The sequence below is a fragment of the Heterocephalus glaber genome, unplaced genomic scaffold (genome assembly GCF_053883595.1).
Source record: "Heterocephalus glaber isolate CG9 unplaced genomic scaffold, H.glaber_assembly_v1.0 deba00001781, whole genome shotgun sequence".
NCBI classification, from domain to species: Eukaryota; Metazoa; Chordata; class Mammalia; order Rodentia; family Bathyergidae; genus Heterocephalus; species Heterocephalus glaber.
In genome coordinates, this window is record NW_028258467.1 from 3,594,735 (window position 1) to 3,608,828 (window position 14,094).

Genomic DNA, 14,094 nt, shown 5'->3' on the forward strand with positions numbered 1-14,094 from the left:
CAATGTTTGGTACAATGTAATCATGGCCAATTGTGCACCAGGCACTCAGTTGGCTCCTCCTTTGGATACTGTGGGTGGTGTCTGGGGAAACATGTCCCTGGACCCCAAGGCCCTCCACCCATCTACTTCTCTGTCTCTCTTTTTTTTTTTTTTGGTACTGGGGATTGAACTCGGGTTCTTGTGCTTGTGCAGCAGGCGATGAAACCACTGAGCTAAATCCCTGCCCCTATCCATCTACTTCTCTATGTCCCCATGTGATGTACACAACGGCTTGTAGCACAGGCACCCTGGTTTTAGGGAGGTTCTAGAAACATCACAGGAGGAGTGGGGGCTGACTTAGGTGCTGGTCACGTGCCTTTTTGTAATTGTTGACTCTTGAGCCCTGTCCCTTGGGGTAGTATCTAGCCTTGAATTGCATTGTGATACCTCTACTCTGGAGGACTAGAGTAGCTGAGAATCCATTTGCCACAGGAAATTGGCTAAGGCTGTCTTTTTTTGGTACTGGGGATCGAACTCAGGACCTTGCACTTGCGAGGCAGATGGTGGAACCACTGAGCTAAATCCCTGGCATGGCCAGGGCTGTCTTAGTAGCCTGCTCACTGGATGGAAACCATACACTCTGGAGGTATAAAGAAGGACAGCTGAACTCCTAGAAACTGTTCTAATGCATGTATAGAGAGATTATTATGCCCTTACAGTGCTGTGTGGCTAGAAAGGGAACTGTCTTGTGAGTTAAGTGACCTTGAAAAGGAACCTTGAGATCCAGTGCACCATGTCTATATTCCCAGCACTCAGGAAATTGAGGTAGGAGGATTGAAGATTCTAGGCTGGCCTGCAAGCTCATCCTACTTGATACAAGCCCACAGTGTCCCATGGGGCAGCAGGGCTGGGACTCAGCTGTGGCCTTTGAATTAGCCTCCAGAGTCACTCACTGTGCTGTATTCTGGACATTTCTTCCCTCATGTAGATTTTCATCAGAACCTGAAAGTTTAGCACAGGGGTACTCTTACTGTCCTGAAACCACTTAAAAATATACAAAAATAAAGTGTACTGATGAACTAGCGAACTGAACCTTTTTTTTTTTTTTTTTTAAGAAAGAGGCTTTTTTTTCTTCTTAGAGGAAAAAGGAGAAACATATATGACTTACTTTTAACAACTTTTTCTCATCTTTTGTTTGAAGTAGTACAGAATTTTAGAACTTACTCCTTCATTAACTCCTTTTTATTTTGCACAGAGACACTTTCCCCAAAATATCTTGAAAGCTTGCAGTATTAGTAGGAACAAGCCCCCCAGTTTCCTTAGCTCTTCAGTGGGTACATGTATGTTACATGCTCCCCCTAAAAGGAGAGAGATGTCTCATCATCACAGACCTCTGTCCCAGTGGATCTGGGTTGGGACTGTAAGAGCAGGAGGTGGGGAGTGGAGCAGGGCAAATATCAAGGGCCCGTGATATTGATGAGGACTTCCTGGCAGAGAGGACTTACGAGTTTTCCCCTACCCAGGGGTCCCATGCATATGTCTTGGTGAGAGTAACTTAGTCACTCGGAGTAAGTGATTTTGTGTACTCCGACCTTGGCCCTCTTCATAAGAGCCTTGGCAGAATCCAAGGTGTCCTGGAATTTCAGACTTCAGGTTTGGTTCTGGAAACTAGTGTTCTGGAAAGACATGGAAACATCTTTCTGGTATTCAGCCAGGTGTGGAAGTTCTGCTCAGCAAATAGAAGAGGGGCTTAGGAGATGCAAGAGGGACAACTAGGATGGATGGGGGAGGCTTTAGTCACTGCAGTAACCCTGTTCCTCCATCTGTGGTTGTCCAGCTACCATTTCTCTTCGTTCTGTTCTATGGACTCAAGAGACCCTTTCACAGCTGCCTCGCCTTGCCACCATTCTGGCATGGGCAAGACCCCCCCACTCCAGGACAGAGAAGGCTGCCTTCAAAATGGCAGGCTGGGGATGTACTTTGCCTGGCATGTATGAGGCCTTCCGTTCAGTCCTCCCTCAACACTGCAAAGTCAAAAAAAACTCCCAGTAGGGCTGGGAATTTAGCTCAGTGGTTCCACTGCCTGCCTTGAAAGCTCAAGGACCCAAGTTCGATCCCCGGTACCAAAAAAAAAGGGTAGAAAAAAAGCTCCCAGTAGAATGGATTTTCCTGTATTACAAAAATGAGGTTAGCATGCTGAGGTGCTTGTCCTCCTACCACACAGTACAGCTCTTTCCATCTTCACGGTACTAGCTTTGTGGTTTTTTTTTTTTTTTTTTTTGGTACCAGGGATAAAACTCGGGATCTTGTGCTTGTGAGGCAGACAGGGGCACCACTGAGTTAAATCCCCAGCCCCTAGCTGCGGTTTTTATTATAGGCCTGTTCCTTATGACTTTATTTCCCCTAACAGTGTTGGGGGTGGAACCCAGGGCTTCATGCATGCTGGGTGAGTCCTCTGTCACTGAGCTATGTATATTCATGGCCCAGCTTAAAACTTACAATGGGTATTGGGTAATGGTACTCTGAAAGTTGCCCTGCAGCAGTCCTGCATATCCCTCAGATCCTTGCCAATGTCATGTATTTTATTGCTTTTCTTTTTGCCTATTGGATAAGCTATTTTGTTTTAATTCATTTCTCTTTGGTTCATGAGATAGTTGAGTGGTCTTACAGGTTATTAGCTCTTGGTTTCGTTTTCTTTCCACTCGGTAGTCTCCCCAGTGTCTTGGCAGTATTTTTCAGGGTCCTGGCAGGACACAAATGCACCATGAAGTCTTCACAGAAAACTGTACTGAGGGGACCATTTACAGGACTGAGGGACCAACTTGGTTGGGTCCCTGCAGCAGGGGTGTGGGCTTTTCCTATCTTGCTGGAGGAGCCAGGTGGGAAGGCTTACAGCCAGCCTGCAGGTGGGGTAGGTGGTGGCATTTGCAGTGAAGGACCCTGGCCCTGCCAGTCCCTGGAGCAGAGGGAGCTGGGCCAGCTGTTGTACTTCTCTGTCTGCCATACCACAGCTGATGAATCCCCTCTGTCCTTGGGCCCTGGGGCAATCAAGTGTCTCCATTGAAGAATGGGTCTGGAGAGTCTGCATGCCAACCCTGCAGCCTACTCGTCTGAGTGTCACATAGGCTGGACCTTGAGGGCTGGAAGCTGAATCTTCCTGTGATTGTGGCCCCAAACAACCAAGCTGTTGGTGATTGAGAAGAGGGTGATGCCTGGCCCACTGCTGTTTGTTGTGGGTGCCATGTGTCCCATGTGTTTAGGTGCCACAGATTCAGTAGTGAGTACAACACAGACCTGTCCTCATGCTGCCCTGCTCTAGTGACTGGATGATGGGAGAATGTGACAGGCATCAGGTTAAAGGTACCAGGGAGGAGAGTACAGTGTCAGGGTCCAGCAAGTCCCCTTGGGTGGGACATTGGGCTTGCCGGCTGCTGGAAGCACTTAGTCTGCAGTGGGTAACAGCACTGAGCTGCCTACCAACTCCTGTCACCCATGTTAGACCTCGACCCCTGAGAAATGCACCAACAGGGCAGGTTTGATGGAGGGCAAAAGATTGTGTCTCCAAATGTGACTTTTTCTTTTTCTCCTTTCCTCAGCCAGGGCCAACTCATTCGTAGGAACAGCACAGTATGTTTCTCCAGAGCTGCTCACAGAGAAGTCGGCCTGTAAGAGGTAACCTGCTTTTATCCAATCATGCTTTTCCTCTCTCTGGAGTAGCTGCTAGATTTCTTCATGAGGAAGTAATATTTGACAGAGAACCTTTGGTGACCTTTATACAAACATACTTTATTTACTTTTACTTTTTATTTTTATTGGTACATGTTTACAGTACATAATGACTACATTCCTAGTGTGGAGTTGATTCATGTACATAACACATCTTTTTTTTATCCTCTTCTCTTCTGCCCCCTCCATCTCTCGACCCCCTTCCCTTTTGCAAAAGATCTATCGCCCTGTTTTGTATTAACTATCTTTTTTTAATTTTGTTCTTATTTATGCTTAGGGTTTCTCATATAAGAAAAATTGTGTGATACTTCAGCTTGTGTGTCTGATTTATTTCACTTAACATTATGGTCTCAGCTTGCATCCATTTTCCTACAAAGTATGACTCAAGTTTATCCATCTTTATGGCAATGTACTACTACTCCACTGTGTATAAATGCCACATTTTCTTTATCCATTCATTTGTTGATGGACATAGAGGCTGCTTCCAAGATTTAACTATTATGAGTTGAGCTGCTATAAACATGGTATGCATAAAATCACTGTAATGTAATGTCTTTAACTCTTTTGGGAAGATAACTAGAAGGGCAATAGCTGGGTTAAATGGAATTTCTACGTTTAGTATTTTGAGGAATCTCTGTGCTGATTTCCATAGTGGTTGTGCTAGTTTATATTCCCACCAACAATGCAGAAGGGATCCCTTTTCCCTGCAGCCTTGCCAGCCTGTTATTATTTGATTTCTTGATGATAGCTGTTCTTTCTGGAATAAGGTGGAATCTCAGTGTTGTTTTAATTTGCATGTCTCTAATGGCCAGAGATGTTGAACATTTTTTCATGTATTTATTGAGCATTTGTACTTCTTCTGAGAAGTGTCTATTCATTTCAGTTGCCCGCCGTTTGATTGAGTCTGTTTTGGGAGGGGTCTAATTTTTTTTTTTTAGTTCTTTATGTATTTGAGATATTAGTGCTCTAAGGAATAGCTGGCCTTTTTTTTCTCATTCTGTAGGCTGTCTCCTTTGCTGTGCAGAAACTTTCTAATTTGATATGATACCATTTATTGATTCTTGGTGCTATTTCTTGTGCATTTGGGGTTCTGTTCAGAAAGTCCTTGTCTGTGCCTATGTCTTCAAGAGTCTACCTATTTTATCTTCCCACAGATTGTGTTGCTGTTTTAATATTTTCATTTTTGATCATTTTGATTTTAGTTTAGTACAGGGTAAGAGAGAGAGATATGGGTGTAGATTTAATCTTCTGCATATGGGTAGCCAGTTTTCCCAGCACCATTTCTTAAGATATCTTCTTTCCTCAGCATATGTTTTTGACCTCTTTGTCAAAGATAAATGGTTAAAATTTCCTGGAATTGTAAATATCCAAACATACTTTGAAAGAAGTTAACAGTTTGCTTTTGTGTTTGTGGTATTAGGGATTGAATGCAGAGGCCCTGTACCACTGAACCTTCCTACCTCCCTTCCCCTAGCTGATTTTAGTTTTTGAGACTGTGTCTCATTGAATTGCTCAGGCTGGCCTCAAACTTGTGATCCCCCTGCCTTAGTCTCCTGAGCAGGTAGAATTACCGGTATGTGCCATAGTGGCTATTTTTTGCTTTTTTTTTTTTTGGTACGAGGGATCGAACTACGGTCCTTGAGCTGCATAGCAGGCGGCGAAACCACTGAGCTAAATCCCCGGCCCTATTTTTTGCTTTTTAATCTATGTCTTTCCTTTACCACCCATGTATGCTACTTTATCATGATATTTTATACTTCTGAGTTGACAGTTGTTTTTTGATTAGAGATTTGACTGTTTTCCTTAAGGAAATCTATTCAGTGGGGAAAGTGTGACTGCTGTGCTTCAGGGTTAATTGTCCAGTGCCACAGCTTCTGCAGGGGTGGGCAGAGGCCTTGGAGGGATGGGCAAAGGCCTGAAAGGGATGAGTGAGCAGAGAGGGTTTCCTTCAGGGGGCAGCCAGTCCTCAGACAGCACCAGGAATGCCAAGAGTATTGGAGAAATGCAACTGGGCCTTGGTGGTAGACTCAGTCCTGAATATTAGAAGTACAATGTGAGGGATATAGGGGCTGGCACTGGTCCAGGGGTGTGTTCTGTGTGCAAGTTCATAGGTTGCAGAGTGGGGAAGGATCAGTCCACAGATGAGCTGGGCAGCAGAAGACAGGAGGCCAGGGAGCTGATGGCCCACAGCAGGGAAGAGTTGAAGGTGCTGTCCTGGGAGACTTTGAGGTGGCATTAGAATCTGTGTTCTAGGTTTGAGGAGCATTTCTAGGCGACAAGGTCTGTGGAGTGGATGCTTCTTCCCATCCTAGCCTGTGAAACTCTTCTAAGTACTTGGTTTGGCCCGCCACTTGGCCTTGTGGCACCCCCTTATGAAGACCGTCCCTCTGTCCTGCTTAGCTGCCCTGAGTGAGTGAGTGATTCTACTTAGGCAGCTTTCTTTTTTTCTTTCTTCTTTTTTGGAGTCAAAGTCTTCACTGTATAGTCCAGGCTGGCCTCAAACTTGTACCAATCCTCCTGCCTCAGCCTTCCAAATGCTGGTTTTACAAGTGGGTGCCACCACACCCAGCTAAGCAACTCTGTTTCTGAGGTTGACAGCTTTGAAAACTCCAGGTAGGGGTTGAACTATGGGCACAAGCTTGATAGCAGTATGGAAGGATGCTCTGAAAAATTAAACTTGGGCATCTCAGTGGTTATCAGGCCCCCTCTCTTAAATCTTATTCAGTCATTAGAATTTGACTTCTTCCTATGGATCAGAACTGCTCCATGTCAAGAGTTGCCCAGCACAAGCAATTCTGCCTCTGAGGACACTTAACCATGTCTAGAGACAGTTTTGGTTGTCACAGTTGGGGTGAAGGTGCTATTAGCCCACAGTGGCTGGAGGCCAGGGATGCTGCTCAGCATCCTATGGGACAGAGGAGGATGCATTTGTCAATGTCTGCAGTGTGAGGTAGTGGGTAAAGTCTCCTGGTTTTCCAGATCTAGCACTTAATCCAAGAGTCAGCTTTCCTTGCTCTTGGTTCCTCCCCAGGTGCTGAGCTTGTCTGCACTTACAGAGATCTCCAGGCTATAAGGGGTCAGGCTCATAAGCTAGCTTCTGTGTGGAGGAGGGACATACATGGATGTTCTTTGTGGGTGGTTCATGTTCTGTAGGAGGATATGCAAGAAACAGACAAAAGTGGTTGTCTCTAGGGGCTGGAAGCTGGGTTGGGAGGGATGCATTCATTGCTGCATTATTTTTACTTTTAAAACTTAATCTTTTTTCTTTTCTTTTCTTTTGGTACTGGGGATCGAACTCAGGTCCTTGCGCTTGCAAGGCAAGCGGCAGAACCACTGAGCTAAATCCCCAGCCTTAAAACTTAATCTTATGATATGCATTATTATAATTAAGTTTTTTCTGATTTTTTTTTTGGGGGGGTTAGTGATATGGAGATTGAACCCACCCAAGATCTTCACATTGAGCTACATCCCCAGCCCTCTTTTTATTTTTTGTTTCAAGGCAGGGTCTTGCTCAGTTGCTAAGGTGTTACTCAGGCTGGTCTCAGAGGTGCGATCCTCCTTCCTCAGCCTCCCAGAATGCTGTTAATACAGATGTGTACCAAAACATCTGTTTTTTTTCTTTTTAATTTTAAAAGGAATGCCTATTCATTGTAAAGAATTCTTAGAAAATAAGTCTTATCTTTCCAGTTGTTCTGTGTATTTTATGTAGTTTTCATATAAGTTGAGTGTTAGCCAGTATGCATCCTGCTCTTTGTGATTCTGTGATGAACAATTTTCTTTGTCATTAAAATTATGTGTAGACATCTTTACTAATTGTGTGATTTTTCTGTCTCATGAGTTTGAGATGGTGCTGGTGTAGGGTAAGAGGAAGGCACAGGTGCTTTCCCTTGGGGTTGCAACATCGTCCTACAGGTGGGAGAGATGGGGTTGTCCTGAATTCCTCCATGTGAGTTTCAGGAAGTGGCATGACTTGATCTAACTGAGCATTTATGAAATTCTTGGTATATTATACTTTCTAGAACCATTATAGGGCTTCCCTGTTTATTATCATTGAGTTAACAAAACATTTAAAATCCTAAATTCACACTTAATGAAACTCTGAGATACTTTATAGTGGTAGAAGCTAACCCAGAGCCCTTACTTTATTTGTTTTTTTGGAGGTCAGATCCTTGCTTTGTAGCTAAGGCTGGTCTTGAACTCACTATATGGTCTGTACTGGCCTCAAACTTGCAATGTTCCTCACTCAGCCTCACAAGTGCTGGAATTACAGGTGTGTATCCCCATGCCTGTTTCCCAGAGCGTTCGTACTCTTATGTTGTGGAAGGGACTCTGCAAAGTGGCAGGTGCAGCTCCGCTGTGCCCTACCCTCTTTGCAGCTTCTGCACTGGGGAGGAAGGGTGCTTTGCAGCCTGTTTTTTTTTTTTTTTTGCTGTGCTCCATACTTTAACTTACACTAAATAAACACTAAACACTAAATAAAGCCAAATGTAAAAACTAGTTACTGAGTTGAATGTAAATTCATTTGTTTAGGTAACCTTCATTCTGTTGTGACTCAGGTTTTTAACCTGTTGTATTTTTAAACTCACCCCAAGTACTTCACCTGTGCATTAGCTTGTGGGTTCTGTGGATGCCAGGGCCAGGACAAAGCCTTTCCCCAAGGCCTGGCACTGCAGCTGATGTCTCGTCTTGAGTAGTGGTTTTTACCCACGGTCTGCAGTGGCATCATCCAGAGTGCCAGGTTACTGTCAGGGCCCTGTGACCTCAGTGTTTAGGGAAATGGAAAGCAGGACTCTGAGGGGATAATGCCTGTAAAGCCATCTCAGCATGCTGAGGGTGAGTGGGAGAGCTGGATATGTGGGAGAGTATCTTGCCTGCAGGTGAGAGTTTGGCAACCTCAGGGTCCTTGACAGCTGGGGACTCAGAACATCTAGCGACATTATGGAAATGATTTAGAAACATTTAGAACTGAATTGATTTCTTTTTAAAATGGATAAGCCAAATGTTTATAAAGGATGGGCAATACTTTTCATAGCTGAGTCCAAGAGGGGAAGGGCAAAGCCTCCTTTGTGCACATTTTATGGATGGTTGATGGTTCTCTGCCCTGAGGCATGTGTGTGTACACACCTGTCCTGGGGTGAGCACAAGCTGGTCAGGAAAGAATCTGGGTTAGTTTCAACTGTACCACCCTGTGGAGATGGGGCCAGCTGTCCCAGTGTTGCTCTTTGGTGGGCAGTGAACTCTGCTTTCCCTTTAGGATAGGACTGTGCATGTATGGAAGTTGTTAACCCATAGTGCAAGAGGCCCAGCTAAAGGCTGACTGGTGGTGCCTATCATGTGCAGGAGTCTCTGAGCCCAGATTTCAGTGGCATTTCCCCAGAAAGGAAGGTTCAAACTTCACACCTGTCTGGTCCTAAGGAACAGGAATACATTGGGGGTGGTGGCACAGAGTAGAAAATGAATTGTGTTTGTCACTTGAATTGTACCAATGCCATTTTTCTTTATTTTTTTCCCTACCTTAAAGTTCAGACCTTTGGGCTCTTGGATGTATAATATACCAGCTTGTGGCAGGACTCCCACCATTCCGAGCCGGGTAAGAAGGGATTGAGCCTATCGCAGCACACCTCCTTCTGGAAGAAGGGGTGGGCTAAGGAGGAACTTTCCCTGTGGCTCTCAAGTGCACAGGGCATGGTGGCTTGTGGGTGGCAAGGGCAATGCTGGGTTATCCTGGGAAGGCTGTATCTGGTACTGGAGGTTTGAAGGATCCTCCCTGAATGACTGCTTTTTTTTTTAATTCATAGAAATGAGTATCTTATATTTCAGAAGATCATTAAGTTGGAATATGACTTCCCAGAAAAATTCTTCCCTAAGGCAAGAGACCTCGTAGAAAAACTCTTGGTAAGCATTTTGAATTTTCTCTGTTGAGGGGACCTCAGTCACACACTGCATTCTCTAACCCTCTGCCTGAAGGAGCTTCTGGGAGGCTGCTGTGTTGAAGGACAGGTATGTTCAGGATTGACAGAGATTGTAGATAGAGTCACGTCTTGTATCTCATCTCATTATAATTCCTTTCACTTTTCAAGTGCCTGGTTCTTGACTTTAATAAGACAGGAAATTACTGTATCATTTTGCATGTGTTCATCAACATGGCAGAGCCCTTTCACTTACTGCTGCTGGAGCAACTGGGTTTGTTATGGTGGCAGATGGCTTAAATGCTACTTCAGTGATGTCTGTTGATGTCAACTTTATAGTAAGCTATATGAAGACTTTAAAGATCAAAGCAGGTAATGAAAAACAGATTCACCTGGGAAAGTTTATATTCCAGAAACTGAAGTGTCCTGGCCCTGGTTTCTTTGGACTCTGGTTGCCCTCCTTAACTCAGTTCTTGGGAGCAGAGTCAGTTCAAGCTCCGGGATCACCTTCCCACCCATTTCTGACTATTTCTTAGCTCCCCTTAGTGGGAGTTGGACTTGCTCCCCTGTGTGCCTGGTGGACACAGGCCTTCCAGGTCTGCTTTTTTTCTGTCTCCAGGAAGAAATGGTGCTGCTGCCTTTTGAAAGACATGGGGTGCCTGTGAGATCTTGCTGTCCAGGATTTTTGTTCTCTTTGTTATTAGAGCCAGTCAGTTCTTCTTTGATTTTTTTTTTCCTCTAGTTTTAGGACCCTCCTACCGTCTTGCCCTCCTTTCTTTTTTTGTAATACCAGGAATTGAACCTACAGCCTTGTGCATGCTAGGCAAGCACTCTACCACCAAGCTTCATCTCCATCCCTTTTTGGTTATTTTGACAGTGTCTTGCCAAGTTGCCCAAGCTGGCTTGGAACTCATGATCCTCTTGCCTTCTGAGTAACTGGTATTACAGGCATGTACTACTGTGACTAGGTTGTTTTAGGATTTTTAAGTACATATTTTATTTATTTTTTGTTTTGTTGAAACCCTGATGAGACAGGATTTTGCTTTGTAGTTTGGGCTGGCTCACCATATGGCTACATATTTTTAAAGGATAGTTGTTGCTTGCTATATTTTGAAGAAGTTGGTATCAGATTTATTTTCACCTGCAGGAGTCAGGGTCCAGGGCCTCAGGCTGAGGCAAAAACCCGGAGCAGCCTGGGTTGCCCCATGGCAGGAAAAGCAGTCCTGGGGTGGGCCTCCAGGAGGTACTAAGAATGGAAAAGAATTTTGTTAAAAAACATCTCTTTTGGGCCGGAGATTTAGCTCAGTGGTTCCTGTGCCTGCGCAGCAGACACTGAAACCACTGAGCTAAATCCCCGGCCCCAGAATTACATTTTAACTCTGACAGTAACTTGTTTTCATTATCACTTAAGGTTTTGGATGCCACAAAGCGGTTAGGCTGCGAAGAGATGAAAGGGTACGAACCTCTCAAGGCTCATCCATTCTTTGAATCCATCACATGGAAGAATCTGCACCAGCAGACACCCCCAAAGCTCACAGCTTACTTGCCAGCCATGTCAGAGGATGACGAGGACTGCTATGGCAATGTAAGCTGGCACCCATGGGAGAGTCTGGGCAGAGAGGTCTGCTTGTCCTGCTACATGAGCATGGCTCCTCTGCACACAAGGGGTCCATGCCCTCATGCCATGGGACATGGATTTGTGTGATTAGTGGGAGCCAGTGTCATAAAACTATTGGTGGTTAGACTCTTTTGTTGCTATGTGGCTATGGCCAACAGGCCCTGGGTGGGCTAAGTCCTTCTCATTTCCTCAGCTGTGAGTGGTCTGATGAGTTGTGCCCAGAGGGGTGGAGCTGGTGGCCTATGTTGGGTGGGGGCACAGCACCCTGCCTGTACTCACCTCTGGGCTCCTGGCACCAGGGCTCATTGTTGGTGGCAGCTTTTGGCTCCACATTTTTTAAATTGTGTCCAAGATGTTTATGAATGCTGCTTATCTCCCAAGAGACACGTACACTGCTCCTGCCTTGAACTTCTGGACATGTGGCTTTGGAGGGTAGCCCCTAGTCAGTGGAGATCCATCCTCAGCAGGAGCAGGCCTGCCTAGTCTGAAAGGTGTGGCCCCAGGGTCTGTGAGCAGTTGCTGTCCCTGACTTTAAGTCTGCTTATCTCCTAAGGCTTGACTTCAGACACCGGTTTTTACTATTATTTTGTTATTAAATATTTGTTGTTGTTGTTGTTTTTGGGACAATGTCTCACTATGGAGTTCAGGCTGGCCTTGAACTCACTAGGTAGTCCAGGCTGGCCTCAAATTTGTGATCTTTCTGCCTCAGGCTCCCAAGTGCTGGAATTAGAGACATGTCTCACCACTCCCAGATGTTATTAAGAAGCTTTTATCTTGGACAAAAGGGACAGAAAGGTATAAGGAGCTACAGTGTACCCACCTCCACTCTAGTCTTCAGTCTCATACATCCAGGCTCTTCTTTTTTTTTTTGAGCCAGAGTCTCACTGTGTAGTTCAGGCTGGCCTTGAGCTCACTGTGTAGCCCAGCGTGGCCTTGAAATCATTGAAATCTTCCTCCCATAGCCTCCCAAGGGCTGGGATTAGACCCATCATGCGTGCCTAGCCTATCTAGGCTCTTTTTTTTCCGCTACCAGGGATAGAACTCAGGACCTTTCGCTTACAAGGCAGGCGGTGGCACCACTGAGCTAAATGCCCAGCCTATCTAGGCTCTTTTACCAGTCTCTGTTGTGACCCCACTGTACTTAAAAGTGATTTTAGAAGTTCCTTATCATTGATATACATTTTTCTGGTTTGACTGTCATTGAAATGTTTTCTAGCCAGTTCCCATGCATGGAGTTCCACTTCAGTTGACTGAGGAACTTTAGCTTGTACCTAAAAATCTTCCAGAGCTACACTAAAATCACTACTGCCTTGGCTTAGCAGCCAGATGGTGGTGGAGGAGAGTAAGATCTCACTACACTTACCAGAAGGGACAGATGGGCAGTCTGCCTTGGTGTGGTGTATGTGAGCCCACTAGTGTGGGAGGGCCTCAGGGATAGATGCTGTGTGGGTTTTTGACTCGAGAAGCAAATGAAGGGACCTTTCTGTTTTCCTTCTTCCCTGCAGTATGATAATCTCCTGAGCCAGTTTGGCTGCATGCAAGTGTCATCATCCTCCTCCTCCCATTCCCTGTCTGTGGTGGATGCCAGCCTGCCCCATAGGTCGGACAGCAACATAGAGCAGTACATCCACGATTTGGACACTAACTCTTTCGAACTGGACTTACAGTTTTCTGAAGATGAGAAGAGGTTATTATTGGAGAAGCAGGCTGGTGGAAACCCTTGGTAAGAATTACAGGCATAAACAGCCTTCTGTATATAAATGCAGTGAGCCTGAATAGCAGGTATTCAGCAGGGCTGGTGAGTGAGGCTCATAGTGACATCTTGGACTTGAGTTCTTGAGTTGCCTCCCTAATACTTGAGTGCTTGCTATTTTTTTTTTTTTTTTTTTGAGACAGGGTCTCACAATGTAGTTCATGCTGGCTTTGAACTTATTATATAGACCAGGGTAGCCTTGAACTCATGGCAGTCCTCCTACTTCATCCTCCTGAGTGCTGGGATTCTAATGCTCTTAAAAAAAGAGGACACTCCAAGGATGGTTCCAGTGTGGTGTTTAGGAGGCTGTGGGGCCAGGGGTTGAGTGGGACTCTCAGTTATCCTGGTTCCAGAGGGCAAAGTTGCAGACAACCACCTGCTCTGCCAGATGTGGGCTCTCTGTGACTGAAATAACTGTGGCTCTTCATTGAGGCATTCAGAGGATTTCTGAGGTTTTAACTTCTATTTGTATTGAGGCAGACATTTTCCATGTTCATTGGCCATTTATGTTTACTTATTCTATGTACTCTATATACTTTGCATCTTTTAGAAGTCAATTTTTTGTTTCTTTATTTTGATACTGGGGATCAAACTCAGGTCCTTGCGCTTGCAAGGCAGGCAGCAGAACCACTGAGCTAAATCCCTGGCCCTAGAAGTCAATTTTTAAGAGCCATATGTATGAAAGATATTCTATCTTGTGTATTTTGTCAAAATTTCCTTCCGGTTTACTCTTCAGTCTGTTGACAGTGTGTTTTGGGTGAAAGTTGCATGTTCTTACAAAACTCAACCTGTTTTTATTTTGTTTTCCATCTTAGACGTGTTAAAAATGGCCTCAGTATTTTTACCTACATTTTCTTCAAGAGTTTTTATGGTTTTAGCTTTTTATGTGCAGAATGGGGTCCAGGGCAGTGGGAGTCTCTCAGAAAGGCATGGAGTGGGATGGAATGGAAAGAGAAGGCAAGGAGGAAGGAATTGAGGGCTTAGTGAGGCAGGAGAAAGGACACACGGCTCAAGGTACTCTTGAGGAAGAGTGAGAGAGAGAGGAGCTGAGCTCTCAGTGGCTTTCCCAGCACAGTCCAGAGGGAAAAGCCACATGTGGCTAAGACTAG

General features: G+C 45.1%; 1 protein-coding gene across 2 annotated transcripts in view; it reads left to right on the top strand.

Moving 5' to 3' along the window:
• Pdpk1 (3-phosphoinositide dependent protein kinase 1) overlaps positions 1-14,094 on the top strand; it is a 90,042-nt gene that overhangs the window by 52,808 nt on the left and 23,140 nt on the right. For both annotated transcript variants that reach the window (XM_004864657.4, XM_087203106.1), the window contains 5 exons: positions 3,576-3,651; positions 9,227-9,295; positions 9,504-9,600; positions 11,026-11,199; positions 12,738-12,955. In XM_004864657.4, coding sequence (XP_004864714.1) covers positions 3,576-3,651; positions 9,227-9,295; positions 9,504-9,600; positions 11,026-11,199; positions 12,738-12,955 — 634 coding nt within the window. The remainder of the gene's footprint in view (positions 1-3,575; positions 3,652-9,226; positions 9,296-9,503; positions 9,601-11,025; positions 11,200-12,737; positions 12,956-14,094) is intronic.